The 15963-nt window shown below is 34.4% G+C and overlaps 1 protein-coding gene across 4 annotated transcripts in view; it reads right to left on the bottom strand.

The window, feature by feature from the left end:
- The window catches only part of PPP4R3B (protein phosphatase 4 regulatory subunit 3B), a 65636-nt gene that overhangs the window by 16487 nt on the left and 33186 nt on the right, over window positions 1–15963 (bottom strand). For all 4 annotated transcript variants that reach the window (XM_060605623.3, XM_060605634.3, XM_060605642.3 and 1 more), the window contains 3 exons: window positions 6612–6743; window positions 5448–5550; window positions 1864–1905 (listed from right to left, as the gene is read on the bottom strand). In XM_060605623.3, the coding sequence (XP_060461606.1) occupies window positions 1864–1905; window positions 5448–5550; window positions 6612–6743 (277 nt within the window). The remainder of the gene's footprint in view (window positions 1–1863; window positions 1906–5447; window positions 5551–6611; window positions 6744–15963) is intronic.

Raw genomic sequence — 15963 nt, 5'->3', positions numbered from 1 at the left:
TCAGTTTTACTGACTAAATGGATACTTTCTAAGGCTCTTGTATAAAATATTTATGAATACTAAGAGGAAAGAAAGTCTAAATAAAAATCTACAAACATGATAAGAAAACCATCATTGCACTGAGATCTTCTTCATAGTGTTTCCTTAATATGTGTTATTACTATTAATTAACCGATAAAATGAGTCCACAGTAAATAGCTCAAACTTTTTGCCCATCACATGGTGCAATATAAATTTCCCCAGCAAAATAAGTATGTTTTAAAAATTCATTTTTGAGAGAAAGAGAGCGAGTGTGCATTCACGAGTGGGGGAGGGGCACAGGGGGGGACAGAGGATCAGAAGCAGACTCTGTGTTGACAGGAGCAAGCCAGACGCAGGGCTCAAACTCAAGAACCATGAGATCATGACCTGAGCCCAAGTAGGGCACTCGACCGACTGAGCCACCCAGGCGCCCCAATATGCTTTCTTTAAAAACACCTTTAAGGAAAGGACATTTTTGGCTATTTGAACATCAAGTGAAAAATATTACATCAATATTTATTTTTAACAATAATCATTTTAACATCAAATCATGATATCCATGAGATGCCTACTGAAATAAACTACACTGTTTTTTTTCCCTCAAGAGGCTTTGGTGTATACATTCATGAGATTTCAAATTGTTTCCTGAACATCAAAATTGAATGTATGTCAAAGGCTCATGTCAACAATTACCCACACCTATTACAAATGTTTTAGGCAAGAAATATTAAGCCGTGAGGAAATTTCGTAATTACAGCTTTACAGAATAAATCTAGTCCAACTATTCTATTTTTGAAGAAGATTACAATTATAAATAAATATTTTATGCAACTATGATCCTATCAGGAATAAATCAGCATTCTTTTGATAACAGAATAGCCATTAAAAACTGGGTCACCTGTTCAGTTTTTAAGTGGCTGGTTCAGTTGGTTAAGTGGCTGATTCTTGATTTTGGCTCAGGTCATGATCTCATGGTTTGTGTGATCAAGTCCTGTGTTGGATCTGTGCTGAGAGTGCAGAGCCTGCTTGGCATTCTCTCTTTCCCTTTCTCGGCCCCTCCCCCACCCTCAAAATAAATAAACTAAAACAGAAATACAAAATACAGTTCTGGTATTTCAAAGATCCTTCCTACTTTAAATGCAAGTAAAGAGTTTTACTTGCTTCAGAGCAATCTGTGTAACCAACACCACAACCAATATATGAACTAGTCCCTCACCATTAAAAAAACAAACTCTCTTAACCTCTCAATTCCCAAATTTTATTTACAAAGATTTTGTAACAATGATCTGCAGTGTTAATAAATGTCTTGTTTTCACATTCTCAAATTAGGACATGAAATTACTCATGATATCTTGAATCCAATCTCTCCTAGACCTTTGATGAGCCTGGCAGAAAAGATAGAATGCTAGGTGCACACAGCATATTTTCCATACTCCCAGCCCCACACCTGCTATGCATGTTCCAAGCAGAAGCAACAGTGTTTACACTCACATTCATAAACAATACCTAAGCATAATGCTGTCATCAATACTAGTTCCCAACTGGCCTTAGGATTTCAAAGGTAAGAATGAACTAAAATCCTCAATTTTCAGATGTCTTCTCAAAAAAAATATCAGAAAATAAGCTCTAAATTTACAAAAACAAAAAATTCCAACTGGTTTTCTTTTATATTGGAGAAAGTGGACTCTTTTCTTTATTATAAAGAAAAAAGGAAATCTATTTTTTTAATTTCATTTGTTCGAAAATATGCCTTTCCTAGCCTTGTAGAAATAAATGCATTATACTCGGAGGAAAAAAAGCTTTCACTTTGTATTAGTTCATAAAATAAGAATTTATACTTACCAGGGCAAATCGTGCTGTTCTTGTTAGATCCAACTATATTATCTAATAAAAAAAGTTAAAGTCAGTTCAGTAATAATTAGATCACATTTTCTTTACAACATACAAACCATGTCTTTGATCATAATCTCATTTTACCTGGATAATAACCATTAAGAATTAGTTGTGAGGAGAGGGTAAGGGGGTGGACAAAATGAGTAAAGGGAGATACAAGGTTCCAGTTATGGAATGTATGTCACAGGGATAAAAGGTACAGCACAGGAAACATAGTTAATGGTACTGTAACAGCACTGTGTGGTGACAGATGGTAACTACAACTTGTGGTGAGCACAGCTTAAAGTATAGACTCTTCAACGTAGCACTGTGTATCAATTATATTTCAATTTAAAAAATTCAGTTGCTTCAAATATACCTGTATCTGCAATTGTTTACAGAATTGGGTGCAGATGAGGAATTATTAAAAGACAGTATCACAAATAATTCTGATAAAAGAAAGTGAGGTTACAACCAGAGAAAAGAATGATACTTCTTTTACTTCTCTTAGCCATCCTCCAACAATTAGGACAGGTCTCTCTACGGAGGAGTTTCTTCAACTCCAGAATAACACATATGTTAACAATTAGTCATTTATGCTTTGAATTTTGAGAAAATAAGTAAGACATTATAAGTTCTGATTTCTAGGCACATGGCTTACAGTACATTTGTGTAGAAAAAAATAAGACTATCACACAGCATTGTGTATAATAAAAAATCTGGAAACAAATGTACATTAGAGGCAGAAAGGTTAAATTACAACATACTCATAAGAGAATATTATGTACGGATTAAAAATAAGAACTCTAGGTATCAATATGGACAGATTTCTAAAAAGCACTGAGTAAAAGAGAAAAATTGCAGAATATGAAAAACAGAAATCAATTCTTATCAAGTTTGAAAACATGAAAAATAACACATTATATATGTCATAATAATATAAACAGACATGAAGGTGATAAACTTCAAATTTAGCATTTCTTGAGGGATGGAGGGAGAAATGAGAATGTGGGGAGAACAGGAAACTCCAACAAATCCGTAATTTATTTTCTTTTCGAAAATATTTGGAAAAATATGTCAAGTTAGTTTTGATAAAGCCAACAGGAAATATATGGGGGTCTGTTATACAATTATCTAAATATTTTTGTATGGCTGGAAGTATTTTAAAATAAAGATTAAAAATTTATTTTAATTTATACATATGAAACCATTCTGCATGAAAATGTTCTGCAACATGTTTTACCCAACTATATATTTTTGGGAACTAGTCAGATGATAGATCAAAATTCAATTATTTTAATTGCTATATAGTATTCCATTATATGAATATACCATACATTCTTCATCTTCCTACCATGAGCAAGGCACCAACATCCTTGTACCTGTCATGCACATGCATAAATGTTCCCTAGGGAAATACAAATCAAAGCCACAATGAGATACTACCTCGCTCATGTCAGAATGGCTTACATTAACACCACAAGAAACAGGTGCTGGCAAGCATGAGAAAGGGGAACCCTCCTGCACTGTTGGTGGGAGTGCAAATTGGTACAGCCATTCTGGAGAGCAGTATACAAGTTCCTCAAAAAACTAAATATAGAACTACCCTAGGATCTAGTAATTGCACTACTAGGTGTTTACCCAAAGGATACAAAACTACAGATTCAAAGGGGTACATGCACTCTAATGATTATAGCAGCATTATTAACATTATTAAATGTCCACTGACTGATGAATGGATAAAGAAGATGTGGTGTGTGTGTGTGCGTGTGTGCATGTGTGCATCTGTGTCTATATATCTGTATCTATTATTTACATGACAGAACATTACTCAGCCATCAAAAAGAATGAAATCTTACCATTTGTAATGACCTGGATGGAGCTAGAATTAGAATGTATTATGCTAAGTGAAATAAGTCAATCAGAGAAAAATACCATATGATTTCACTGATACGTGGAATTTAAGAGACAAAACAGATGACTATATGAGAAGGGGGAAAAAAAGAGGAGAGGGGGAAACAAACCACAAGAGATTCTTAACGATGAAGAATGGAGGGTTGATGGAGGGAGGTGGGTCGGGGATGGGCTAGATGGGTGATGAGCATTAAGGAGGGCACTTGTGATAAGCACTGGGTGTTGTATATGATGAATCACTGAATTCTACTCCTGAAACCACAACTGCACTGTATGTTATCTAACTCAAATTTAAATAAAAACAAATAAATAAGTGTTCCCTAGGATACTCAGAAATTGAATTGATGGTATTATGTAAGGTGTGCCCAGTTCACAATTTTATTGTGAACTTTACTAAAGTGTAAACACTCTCTTTCACTTACTTCTTAACTGACTCACTGAATGTGTCCCCCCTATTTCTCATTTCACCAGATGAGTTGTATGCTTATCAAAAAGTCCTTTGTTTATGCTAGTTATTTTTGGCAGTATGAATACATAATTTAAATACTGCAGACTGATGTAATATCATAAAAATGTAATATCTATGGCTAAGCTGAATACAGTAGAAGTAGAAAAACCAGAAGTTGTAGCTGATGAATTACAGGTGTAGTTTATGCGTGATAGAGGACATGGAAATATGTTAAAAAGTACATAAAAAAAAAAAAGGCTTGCCCCTCTACAAAATATCAGCAAATGAGTCAGAATTTAGAATAAATATTTACAAGGGTGCATGGGTAGCTCAGCTGGTTAAGCCTCCAACTCTTAATTTTGGCTTGGGTCATGATCTTGTGGTTCACGAGATCAAGTCCCACGCTGGGCTCTGCGCTGACAATGCGGAGCCTGCTTGGGATTTTCCCCCTTGGGATTCCCGCTGTCTCTCTCTCTCTCTCTCTCTTTCTGTGTCTCAAAATAAAAATAAACATTAAAAAAGAATAAATGTTGACGGATTTTTTTTTAACTTTATTTTTTTTTAATGTTAATTAATTATTTTGAGAGACAGAGAGTGAGAGAGAGAGAACCCCAAGCAGGCTCTGTTCTGTCTGCACGGAGCCCAATGCAGGGCTCGATCTCACAAAACATGAGATCATGACCTGAGCCAAAATCAAAAGTAGGACGCTTTCCAGACTGGGTCACCCTGGTGCCACATACAGAGTTAATTTTTTTAAACCGTTCTCTGCTTTAATCAACTTTTTTGATTAACCCATCAACTTTTGATCCTTATGTTGTAAAATTAAAGAGTTTTTACTATACTGCCAAATTATCCTCCAAAATGATGGTTCCCTTGGATTTTCTAATATAGGTAATATACTGTCTACTCTTATTCTCGATATTAACTCTAACAACTCTGGGAACAATCTCCTTTTGCTAGGTGTTTATAAATCTCTTCCTCAAGGTGCAATGCTTTTTGCCACATTTTCTGTATCATTCTCTAACACAGACACTCTGAAACAAGGGAAATCATGATTTTATACTGCAGTTAAAATTTTTCAGTATTAATTTCCCTGACATATAAAGCACTGAGGAGACATCTTGTTGTAGATTTAATACTTATTTTAGTCTTCAAAAACAGAAACCATAAGCAGATAAGTAAGAGACCGTACCCTTTTCACACTTGTCTTCTGAAGTATTGGTCAAAAGTGGTGCTGTGAGAACATGCATACAATGGTTGTAGAAGAAATTTAGAAATTCACTTTTTTCAGTTTTCTGAAATATACAGAATTAAAAAAAATACTTTATTATCTTTTAATTAATAAAATGTCTCTAAGAATTAGTGCAGGTCATACACAAATAACAGATACTTTAAGATACCCCAAAAGCAGCAAAAAACTAGTTTTATGTTCAACTTGATATTTTGCAGTACTAAAAAATCAAATCTATTTCGTATTACGTATTAAATTAAAATGAAAGCCAAGAAAATGATGATAAAAAGTTTATCTGAGGAAAATTATTCAGAAGAATTTTTCTTCAAATACGCTTGTGATCTGCAATGCAATGAAGAATATCTATCAAGCAATGTGGGAGGAGCAACTTAACTGCTTAAACTTTGAAATTCCAGATTTCATAGCATATCCAAATATGAAAAAACACCAAACTGATTTATCAAGCCATCTGAAACAAGGCAGAATTTAGACCTATTTTTTTAAATTAAATTTATTATTTGGAAAATAATGCTTTTGATTTTGGCCACTATTTTTTATACAAACGGTCTCATAAATAAGTCATGATTTAAAAACATACGTATTCTCTAAATGTGAGGGAACTTTATAAAGAAAAAACATCCCAACTTTGAGACAACTATTAGTATTTTGGAATATTTCTGTAAGTCTTTTTTTAATGACTTCTCTCTTACTACGCAGTTGAGACCATTCAGTACACATTAATTTTTAATATGATTAACACATAACATAAAACTTATCATTTTTGCCAATTTTACTGTTTACAGTTCAGCAGTGCTACATATATACACACTGTTGTATGCTAACTTTGAAGAACTTAAGAGAGGCCAAGGGCCATAAATAGAAAGGCTAAAGTTTTACTAAGGTTTTAGCAGAATACAATCTTGTATTTTGCCAAAAATAAACTGCTACAGGACTGTCACTGCTACTTGAATGCCAAGTGTACAAATACTTGTTTTTCAAAATTGTACAAATTTTAAAATATTTTATATTTACATATAATTTATATGTTTATACATAATTTATTATACATAAAATCATTTAAAACTGACTAGACTAAAACATTTTTATCTCAGAATAATTTCTTACATTAGTTGTAGCCAGCATGTTCTCTGGATCAATTAGAGTACGAAGAAGTCCCATTAACTGAACAGCACCTCCTAGCTCAGGATCAGTATCACAGATCATTTGTTCAATTACTACATTAATGAGAAGGATATCCTGAAAGAAAACATATTTCCATTAGACCTGGTTTGGAGATAAGACAAATATACCAACTGAAAGAATAAAATCAGAATTATACAGAAAAAAACAAAGAATAAACAAACTTTTTTAAGCTTTTACATTCCTAATATTTTGCAAAACATATTTAAACTTTTAGGTACCTAATATCTTTCAAAATTCTATAAACACATGAGTGAAAAAACCTAGTAAAAAAAGCAGAGCACACTACAGCTTATGATAACATCAGTATAGGGGAAGTGGGAAACAAAACAATTTACCAGTGATTCTTGTTCACTGGAAATTCTAACAGATGCTCATTCTAGGTTTCAGCCTCAGTTATGAGTTTAGAAGTTGAGTGAATAAGAGCACATATCTTGTGACCCTAAAACACAGATTGTCTCAGCTTTTTTTTTTTTTTTAATTCTTTAACGTTCATTTTTATTTTTGAGGCAGAGAGAGCATCAGTGGGGGAGGGACAGAGAAAGGGAGACACAATTAGAAGCAAGCTCCAGGCTCTGAGCTGTCAGCACAGAGCCGAATGCAGAGCTTGAAGCCATTAACTGTGAGATCATGACCTGAGCTGAAGTCAGATGCTTAACTGACTGAGCCACCCAGGTGCCCTGATTGTCTCAGCTTCTAACGAGAAAATCCTTTCTGGCAAAAAAAGGGGAAAACTCGGTACAACTCTCCACAGGAAGCAAGTGGGTGTGCACTGTGTTACATAATAATCTAAAACTACACAGATTTGTTGTTACATTAGTTGCATGCTTTGGCATCTAGATTATGAAACTACAAAGCAGCCTGCAGATACAAAATCTGCTTTTGGCGTATATTTTTAAGAAATCTTGGGAATTAAAAAAAAAAAAAAAAAAAAAAAGAAATCTTGGGAATTAAAATACAATACAAAGCGACTGTTCATGTCAAAGAAAAAAGTTTTCACATAAACTCAGTGGATCTGAGAATATGTTTATAACTGGGGGAAGAAAGGTAGTAACTAAAGGAGATGAACTAGGGAACTGCGTGGAATGAAGATGAACTTAAATTGGGAGAATTCTGTAAAGTAATAAAAAGAAATCTTCAGTATAAAGCATTTTTTGTTATTATTTTGTTTTGCTAGCCCCTCTCAAACTTAATACATTGTGATTTCCAAAAATATTTCCTTGTAAAGTTCCTTAAAATTCCTTAAATTCAGCGAAGAACCAACAAAACCATGTCACAGCAACTGAACTGCTCAAAATTAGAACTCTACCCCTACCATGTTTCAAAATTTGAACACCAATAAATCAACTGTCATGGCATTAGGAACAGAATAAAATCTCTTCAGAGTTATTATGAAATAAAATTCACAGACCTACATTAATAAATTCAGATCCAAGCCTCATTTCAATTAGAAGGAAAGATTACACATTAATCTGCTGCTCTTATTCTGATATGATCGGCAAAGCATAACTCATGTAAAATATCAAGATACTACAAAAAGGTGTCAGCTAATAAACTTTCTTCAGAACAATGCTATGGTATTTACTTACTTTAAATCTGTCAATATGTACAAATTGGATTCTACCAGTTAATTAGGGCCTCAGATAATTTGCTCAATTATATGCAATCTTCTTTCATAAATTCATTCATTTAAAACTTGACACACACAAAAATCATAAATGATGAATTTAAGTTACATCTAAATGAAACCACAGTGGCAAGAAAGGCTTCTTATGGTATAGCTCATACACTGAAATGTCATTTTAAAACAGTCTTCAAACTTTCTGCTCTTCTCTCTTACATGCAATGTCTCACAAATCCTGCTTCCATCAATATCAATGCCAAACTCTGAGTCGCATAATTTAGTGACTTGTGGAGGTGAAAAAAGCCAATTTATATATTTCATAGAGAAACAGATGGCTATAGAGAACTATAGCCCTTTTAGGAAATAAGAAAAGAACTGCCTTTCTCAAAGGCCTGTAAGACCTCCCTGCTAGAGACAGGTATATGCACCACTGAATGCTATCTTCAGAATGTTTTAAGATACTGAAACTTCACCTAGGAAGGGCACAGAGGTCAGTAGATAAATTGCAATCTCTAGGTTTAAAGATATGCTTGGTGTAAGATCTTCAGAATACATAAGAAGCAAATAGTTTGGAAGCCTACTAAACAGTTGAGGAAGCTTAACTGTCAAGAAAGCTTTAAAATAAAGAACAGTCCATGACTGTTCAATCTCGTAAGACCACCACTGGGCCAGAGAACTCATACCAACAGAAAGTAAGCTATGAAGATTATACAGATGCTTGGAAGAAAGGCATCCTCTACTGCCCATCCCAGATGTAGCCACAGCTGATCATGTCCTGAGAGAAGAAAGGCTTTGGAAGAAAACAGGCAAGGGAGATTCTTCAGAGACAGCTGGTTTGGTTAAGAAGTCTGAGCTGTTGCTATTCAACAAATAACTGATGGACCAATGCATCACAGTTGTGAATGAACAACTGCTGTATGTATGTTCTCCCTTTTCCAAACAAAAGCAGTTTAGTTTTGATGTTGGGGGCGATAAATCATCTTTTTGTTAATAGGTCATTGAAACACTAGGAGCCTTATCTGGACCTGAAGGACTATGTAATACCCAAATACTCTGGATGTGGCACTGCATACAAAAGTGAATGGAAACTTGATTTGTCTCCCTTGACGGAAGGGTGGATGAGGAAAGAAAAATGTATATAAATGTTAGGTAGGTATAGAGGTAGACTGCAGTTGATACTAGGAGATGCCAACTTAGTCTCTACTCTCTGTTTTGTTAGCAGAGCCCAAATTTTGTTCAGAGAGGCAATGTACTTAGCTAAAACACTATTTCCCAGCATCCTTCATTGCTAAGGATAATTCACTTTTGGCCAGAGAAATCCAAGTAGAATTGCTAAGTGGAACCTCCAGGAAAGTGCTTTAAAATGAAACACAAAAGCTATCTAGCCTTCTCCATTACTCTGCCCTCTGCTTTCATATTCTTCTTGCCTGGAGGTGGAATAGTAATCTTACAACCTCAAAGTAACAGACATTAAAACCAGAAAATGAGAATGACCGGCTCAGAAGATGAAAGTGATTGGGCATAACGAGATGGGGATCTAAGGGCATCTTGGGAGTTGCTTTTCAACTTATTGTGACATTAACAAAATAAAACCTTTATTAAGTAAAACTATTTTAGGTTGGGTTTTCTTTTTTTGTATGATGAAAACACAACATTTAACATAATATCTACTCTCTTGGCAAAATTTTAAGTATATAATATTCTTAATTATAGGTACTATGCTGTGCAGTAGGTCTCTGGGACTTACTCATCCTGTATAAATTCTATACCCTTTGATTAATACCTTCCACATCCACTGGCAAGCACCATTATACTCTCTGATTCAAGTTTATTTTTTATTCCTCATACAAGGTGTATCATGTATTTTTCCTTCTGTGTCTGGCTTGTTTCACTTGGCAAAGTGTTCACTGGGGTTCATCCAAGTTGTCAAAAATGGCAGGATTTCTTGTTTTTGTTAAAACTGAATAATGTTCAACTGTACATGTGTAACAAGTTTTCTTTATCCATTCATCTGCAGATGGACACTTAGGTTGCTTACATACCTTGATTATTGTGAATAGTGCTGCACTGAACATGGGAGTGCAGGTATCTCTTCAAGATCTTTTGGATTTATATACAGAAGCAAGATTGCTGGATCATATAGTAGTCTACTTTAATTTTTAGAGGAACTTCCATACTGTTTTCTGATGGCAGCACCAATATATCCTCATCATCAGTATACAAGAGGTTCCTTTCTCCATATCCTTGTGAAGACTTTTTATCTTTTTATTTTTTGGTAACAGCCATTCTAAAAGATGTATGTGTACTTTGGAGAAATATCTATTCAGCTCTTTTGCCTGTTTTCAAACTGGGTTGATTTTTTCCCTACTGAATTGCTGGAATTCCTTACATATTCGAATATTAACATCTCACCTGCAATTGCAAACAAATTCTACACTTTTACTCCCAATCCACATACTATGAAATTGACATCACAATCTATTTTTCCATATTGTGTAGCTATTAAAAATAGATATAAACTATAAATAGTTATTCTTAATATTTTGTCTTTTACCTTTTATACTAGGGTTAAAACTGATTTATATAACACCAATAGAGTATTACTTATTCTGTATTTATCTACATATTTACCTTCACCAGTGATATTTACACTTTCATATGCTTTCTTGTAGTTGTTTAGTGTTCTTTCATTTCAACTCCTTTTAGGGGCATCTGGGTGGCTCAATCAGTTAACCATTCAACTCTTGATTTCGGCTCAGGTCACAGTCTCAAGTTTGTGAGATCAAGCCCCATCTCAAGCTTTGACCTGATAGCACGGACCCTGCTTGGGATTCTCTTCTCTCTCCATCTCTGCCCACCCCCCACTGGTTGTGTGCATGTGCACGCTCTCTCTCAAATAAACAAAAACTGGGGGGGAAAAAAAGAACTCTCTGTAGCATGTCTTGTAAGGCAGGTCTAGTAATGCCAGGTGAAGTAGTCTCAGTAGTTTTTTCTTTCAGCACTTTGAATATATCATCTTACTTTCTCCTGACTTCCACGGTTTTTGCTGAGAAATTTGCTGAGACTTAGGGAGTTTCCTCGTATGTGATTAGAGGTGTTTTTTTGTCTTGCTGCTCCATCACTTTTGACAGTTCTATAGTAACGTGCCTTCGTGAAGACTTCTTTGGGTTGAATCTATTTGAGGACATATAAACTTCATGCACCTGGATGACCGTATCTCTCCCCTGACTTGATGGTATTAGCCATTATTTCTTTAAATATGCTTTCTGCCTTTCTTTTCTCCTTTGAGGTTCCCGTAATGTGTATACTGTATTTCTCTATAGTGTCCCACAATTGATACAAGTTTCCTCCACTATTTTTCATTCTTTTTTCTTTTGGTTCTCTGACTGGATAATTTAAAATGGCTTATCTTTGAGTTGTATGATTTTTGTTATCTGCCTGAGTTGGCTGCTGAAGCTGTTTATTACTTTTTTTCAGTTTAGCCAATGTATTATTCTTCAGCTGTACAATTTCTTTTGCTTTTTTTATAGTTTCTGTCTTTGCTAAACTCTCATTTTGTTCATGTACTGTCTTCCTGATTTCATTTAGTTTTCTGTGTACTCTTACAGCTCACTGAGCTTCTTTATGACAATTATTTTGAATTATTTGTCAGGCAGTTCAGTTTTCCATTATTCATAACTTTTTTTTGTTTCTTTGGTGGTATCAAGTTTCCCTAATCACTGTAATCTTGCACTGATGTCTGCCCATCTAAAGAAGTAGTTATTTCTTTCAGTCTTTGCAGACTGGCTTTGGCAGGGAAAGTTCTTCACTAGTCAGCCTAGCCAGAGATTTTGGCTGGGTCAGCTGATGGAGTTCATTACTCGGGTAATGGACCAGTTACTGACATCTGTGTGGTAATGTTGAGAGCCACTGCTCCTTTTCTTTGTTCTTAGCTGTTGTGGGGTGATTCTTCAGTAATCTGGGTAGGACATGAAAGAAATGACCTTCATGGGTAATGTTCTGAAAGGCTGGGGATGTCAGACTCTCACTCACTTTGCTCTCCCTTTCCCCAGAGAGGCCCAGAGGATCTCTTCTGGTGCTGTGCTATGTTGAGAAGTGACAATGGTAAAGTGAAACAGTTCTTACTCTTTCCAATGCATCTTTTCTAATTTCCGTGCTTCACTAAAATGCTACAACCTTTAACCTGGACTCTGGAAGTCTCATGGAGGCATTCTTATCTGTTAATGGTTGTTAAACTGGTTTCTGTTGTGGGGATGAGACCTGGAACTTCCTATTCTGTCATCTTGCTGATGCCATTCCTGGTTTTTCTGATATATGAAGCCAAAGCCATTTTTAAGTAATACATTAATTCCTTATCCTCCTCTTCTGTCACAGGTCTCAACATTTCCATCATCACAGAAACTAGAGAGTACTCTTTAAAATGATTATTACAGTTTCATTGTTAAAGAAAAGGAAAAAAACAATCACACTTAGACAAAAAAAAAAAAAAGATGCAGGGGAGAAAATGACAAAATATGGGAATTTCTCACAATCAAGAATACTAATTGCCACATACAGTGAAAAGTCTTAAAACAAGTTGGCTTCTGAATCCTTGTGTCAGATGTGTTTATTTTTTAATGCTACCTTGTGTCACTTTAATGAAACAAAAATAATTTATTAAAGAAAACACAGAAGAGACATGAATCCACAAACTTTCCAATTCTGTGATAAGGGCCAGACTTTTGCACTAAAATTTGCTCTGAAAATAAAAACAAAACCAGACTTCTGCTTTTGGTCAAGATGGAGTGATAGGAACTAAATTTTTGTCTTTTACCTGGAACAACAACAAAAAGCTAGACAAAATATATGAAGCTACAAGTGGTAATACATCAGCCAGTGAAAGACACTGAGAGACAGGGAAAAAAAAGCCTTATGATACAGGTTAGGTTCTATTATTATTATTTTATTATATTACCGGATTCTGCCAAACTAAGTAAAAATCAATTTCTATAATATTAGAATTAACCACAGATTTAGAGATTCTGTCTCACAGAGCAGTATAGAACAGCTAGACAGTCTTATTCCAGAGGTATACCCATCTCAGTAAACAATTAAAATTAGTCTACTGCAGTACATTACTGTATCCACTCAAAAGTAACAGTATTTTTCAGAAACAATGAACAAATAGCTCCTAGGCAAAAGAATGAATGGTTGAACATTCATCAATTAACTAAAAGTATTACCAACATTGTAAGTTGTCTGTACGGCATGTTTCATTTCTTAATACAATAGAGAAAGTTGTCTGTACAGCATGTTTCATTTCTTAATACAATAGAGCAAGCCCTGGTGAACAGAAGGAATAGCTGAATCAAAGGACCCAGTCTCTCTAACTGGGGTATAGCCAATAAGTAGCTATCTAAGTGACCTTATTAACTCTCCCTTATTAACTTTCCCACCAAGGCCCATTATGTCTCTAAAGGCAGAACAAAGGGAACAGAAAATCACTGTAAGCTGGACGACTATTTCAAAATTTAAGCCAGCTAGAGTTGAATTGTCTAGTTTCTGTCTGCTAGAGTTCTTTACTGGCATTAAAATACTATGAGTACAAATCCATTTTTCCTAAACCTGCTTCTCCAACAATGGCATTTATTAGGCTAGGAAAAAACAAAAAAAAACTTATGCTCAAACAAGTGCAGCAAAATAATGAAGATGTAAAACAAAACAAAACAAAAACAAAAAAAACCATTGGAAAATTCCTTCTTCAAAATCTAAATGATGACCTGATGCGCAAATAAACCATTATATAGTAACTCCAGTGAATATGTATCAATCTTGGAGCACCAAAATCTATTCAAGAGAACACCGTCTTAAATTTATAGATACACATTTTTTAAAATCTGCTCCCCCTTAAACTTATAGTTTTAAATAAGAGGGCCCAGTGACTCCCTCCCCATTAAAACCTGCTTATTCCTATGGTCTTTTTTTCTTTTCTTTTCTTTTTTATTTTTACTTCTTTTTACACTGCCATAGAAACTTCTGCATTTGTAACCTTCAAATCAGAGTCAGCCTCTAAATGCCACCATCATTGACCTACAATATTCTAAGAAAGGGGTGTAAGTCAGGGGTTGGCAAACTACAAAACTACTTTGCTCGTTGCCTACTTTGTAAATAAATTTTTACAGTAAAAAATTTACTAGAATACAGCTATACTATTCGTTTTCAAACCATCTACAGACAGTTCATACTACAACGGCAAGGCTGAGTCTGCAACAGAGCCCATAAGGCCCACCAAGTCATATTTATGTTTTGGCCTTTTAAGAAAATTTTGCTATCCTTCACCTAAATAGCAACATTTAAGTGAATTTAACCAAGGTTTCAGGGAGATTTTTTCAAGGTTTTAATAATTTCTAAATCAAAGTTTTAGAGAAATGATATCCTCATTTGTTTCATTACCACACTTCAACCTCACACTATTCTTAGAAGCACATACTGGTTTTTAAAGTATGATATTGAGATACATTTTATAATCCACGGTATTAGACAGTCACTGTCAGCCAAGTAGCAACCATGACAAAGTCAAATAAATATTTTCCACTAGCACTCTCTGGTAAGATAAAAAAATATTAGCATCCATGTATCTTAGATTCCATGAATATAGTAAACAAGAAAAAAAGAATGACAGGAGTGGGAACATTATTCTGAAGTAGAATAAAAATAACTGATGGATATTGTGGAAACATTTTTTTTTTAATGTGAATGTAAGAATTATTAGAAAATAATGCATGTGAAATTTGTTCTGCAACTTGAAGGCCTGCAAGTATTAGAGAAATAATACTTCTTTTAATCCATTCTGACATGTTAGAAGAATGCAAAAATAGCTCTTCAAATTCTACAGAACTAAATGGTCCAACTCCTTAAGTCTGTGCAATGGCATAACAGTCTGAACAAAAATACCCGTAAGTTCAGTTTTTAAATTTGAGGGAATTTCTTGATGGGATGCACTGAAGGAAACATTATTTTTGCACCATTCCTGTCACAAATAAATAACCTAACTCAAATCATGAGGAAACATTAGATAAAACCAAATTGCTGAATACTGGAGCAGAAAGTTTTCATTTTTGTCTTGGCTAAGATGAACATTTTGGGATAATGACAAAATCTGAATTAGGACTGCAGTTAGATATACCACCGTAAAAATATTAACTTCTTGATTTTGATTATTATAAACATAATTATAGATAGACGCTGAAGTAGGGGTAAAAAGGCATTGTGTCATCATTTCTGTACCTTATTCTTCAATGGTTTAGAATGAAAAATAATTATGTTTGTATGTAAATGTGTACATATAAACATAAGCAAGGAAAGAAAATGATAAAGCAAATTAGAGATAAAATATTAACAACTGGGGAACCTGGATGAAGTGTATATAGGAGTTCTTCATACTATTAATTGTGAATTAATACAGAATTTTAAATTTTCTGTAAATTTAAAATTATTTCAAAATAAGAAGTTAAAAAATGGATGCAATTTTAAGAAACATGATTATGTTCAATATAAAATATTGAACAGTTGGGATGCCTGGGTGGATCAGTTGGTTAAGTGTCCAACTTTGGCTCAGGTCATGATCTCACGGCTTGTGAGTTCAAGCCCCATGTCGGGCTCTGTGCTGATATC

The sequence above is a fragment of the Panthera onca genome, chromosome A3 (genome assembly GCF_046562875.1).
Source record: "Panthera onca isolate mPanOnc1 chromosome A3, mPanOnc1 haplotype 2, whole genome shotgun sequence".
In the NCBI taxonomy this organism is placed as follows: Eukaryota; Metazoa; Chordata; class Mammalia; order Carnivora; family Felidae; genus Panthera; species Panthera onca.
The sequence above is the reverse complement of the archived record's forward strand: the minus strand, read 5'-3'. Positions and strand labels throughout refer to the sequence as shown.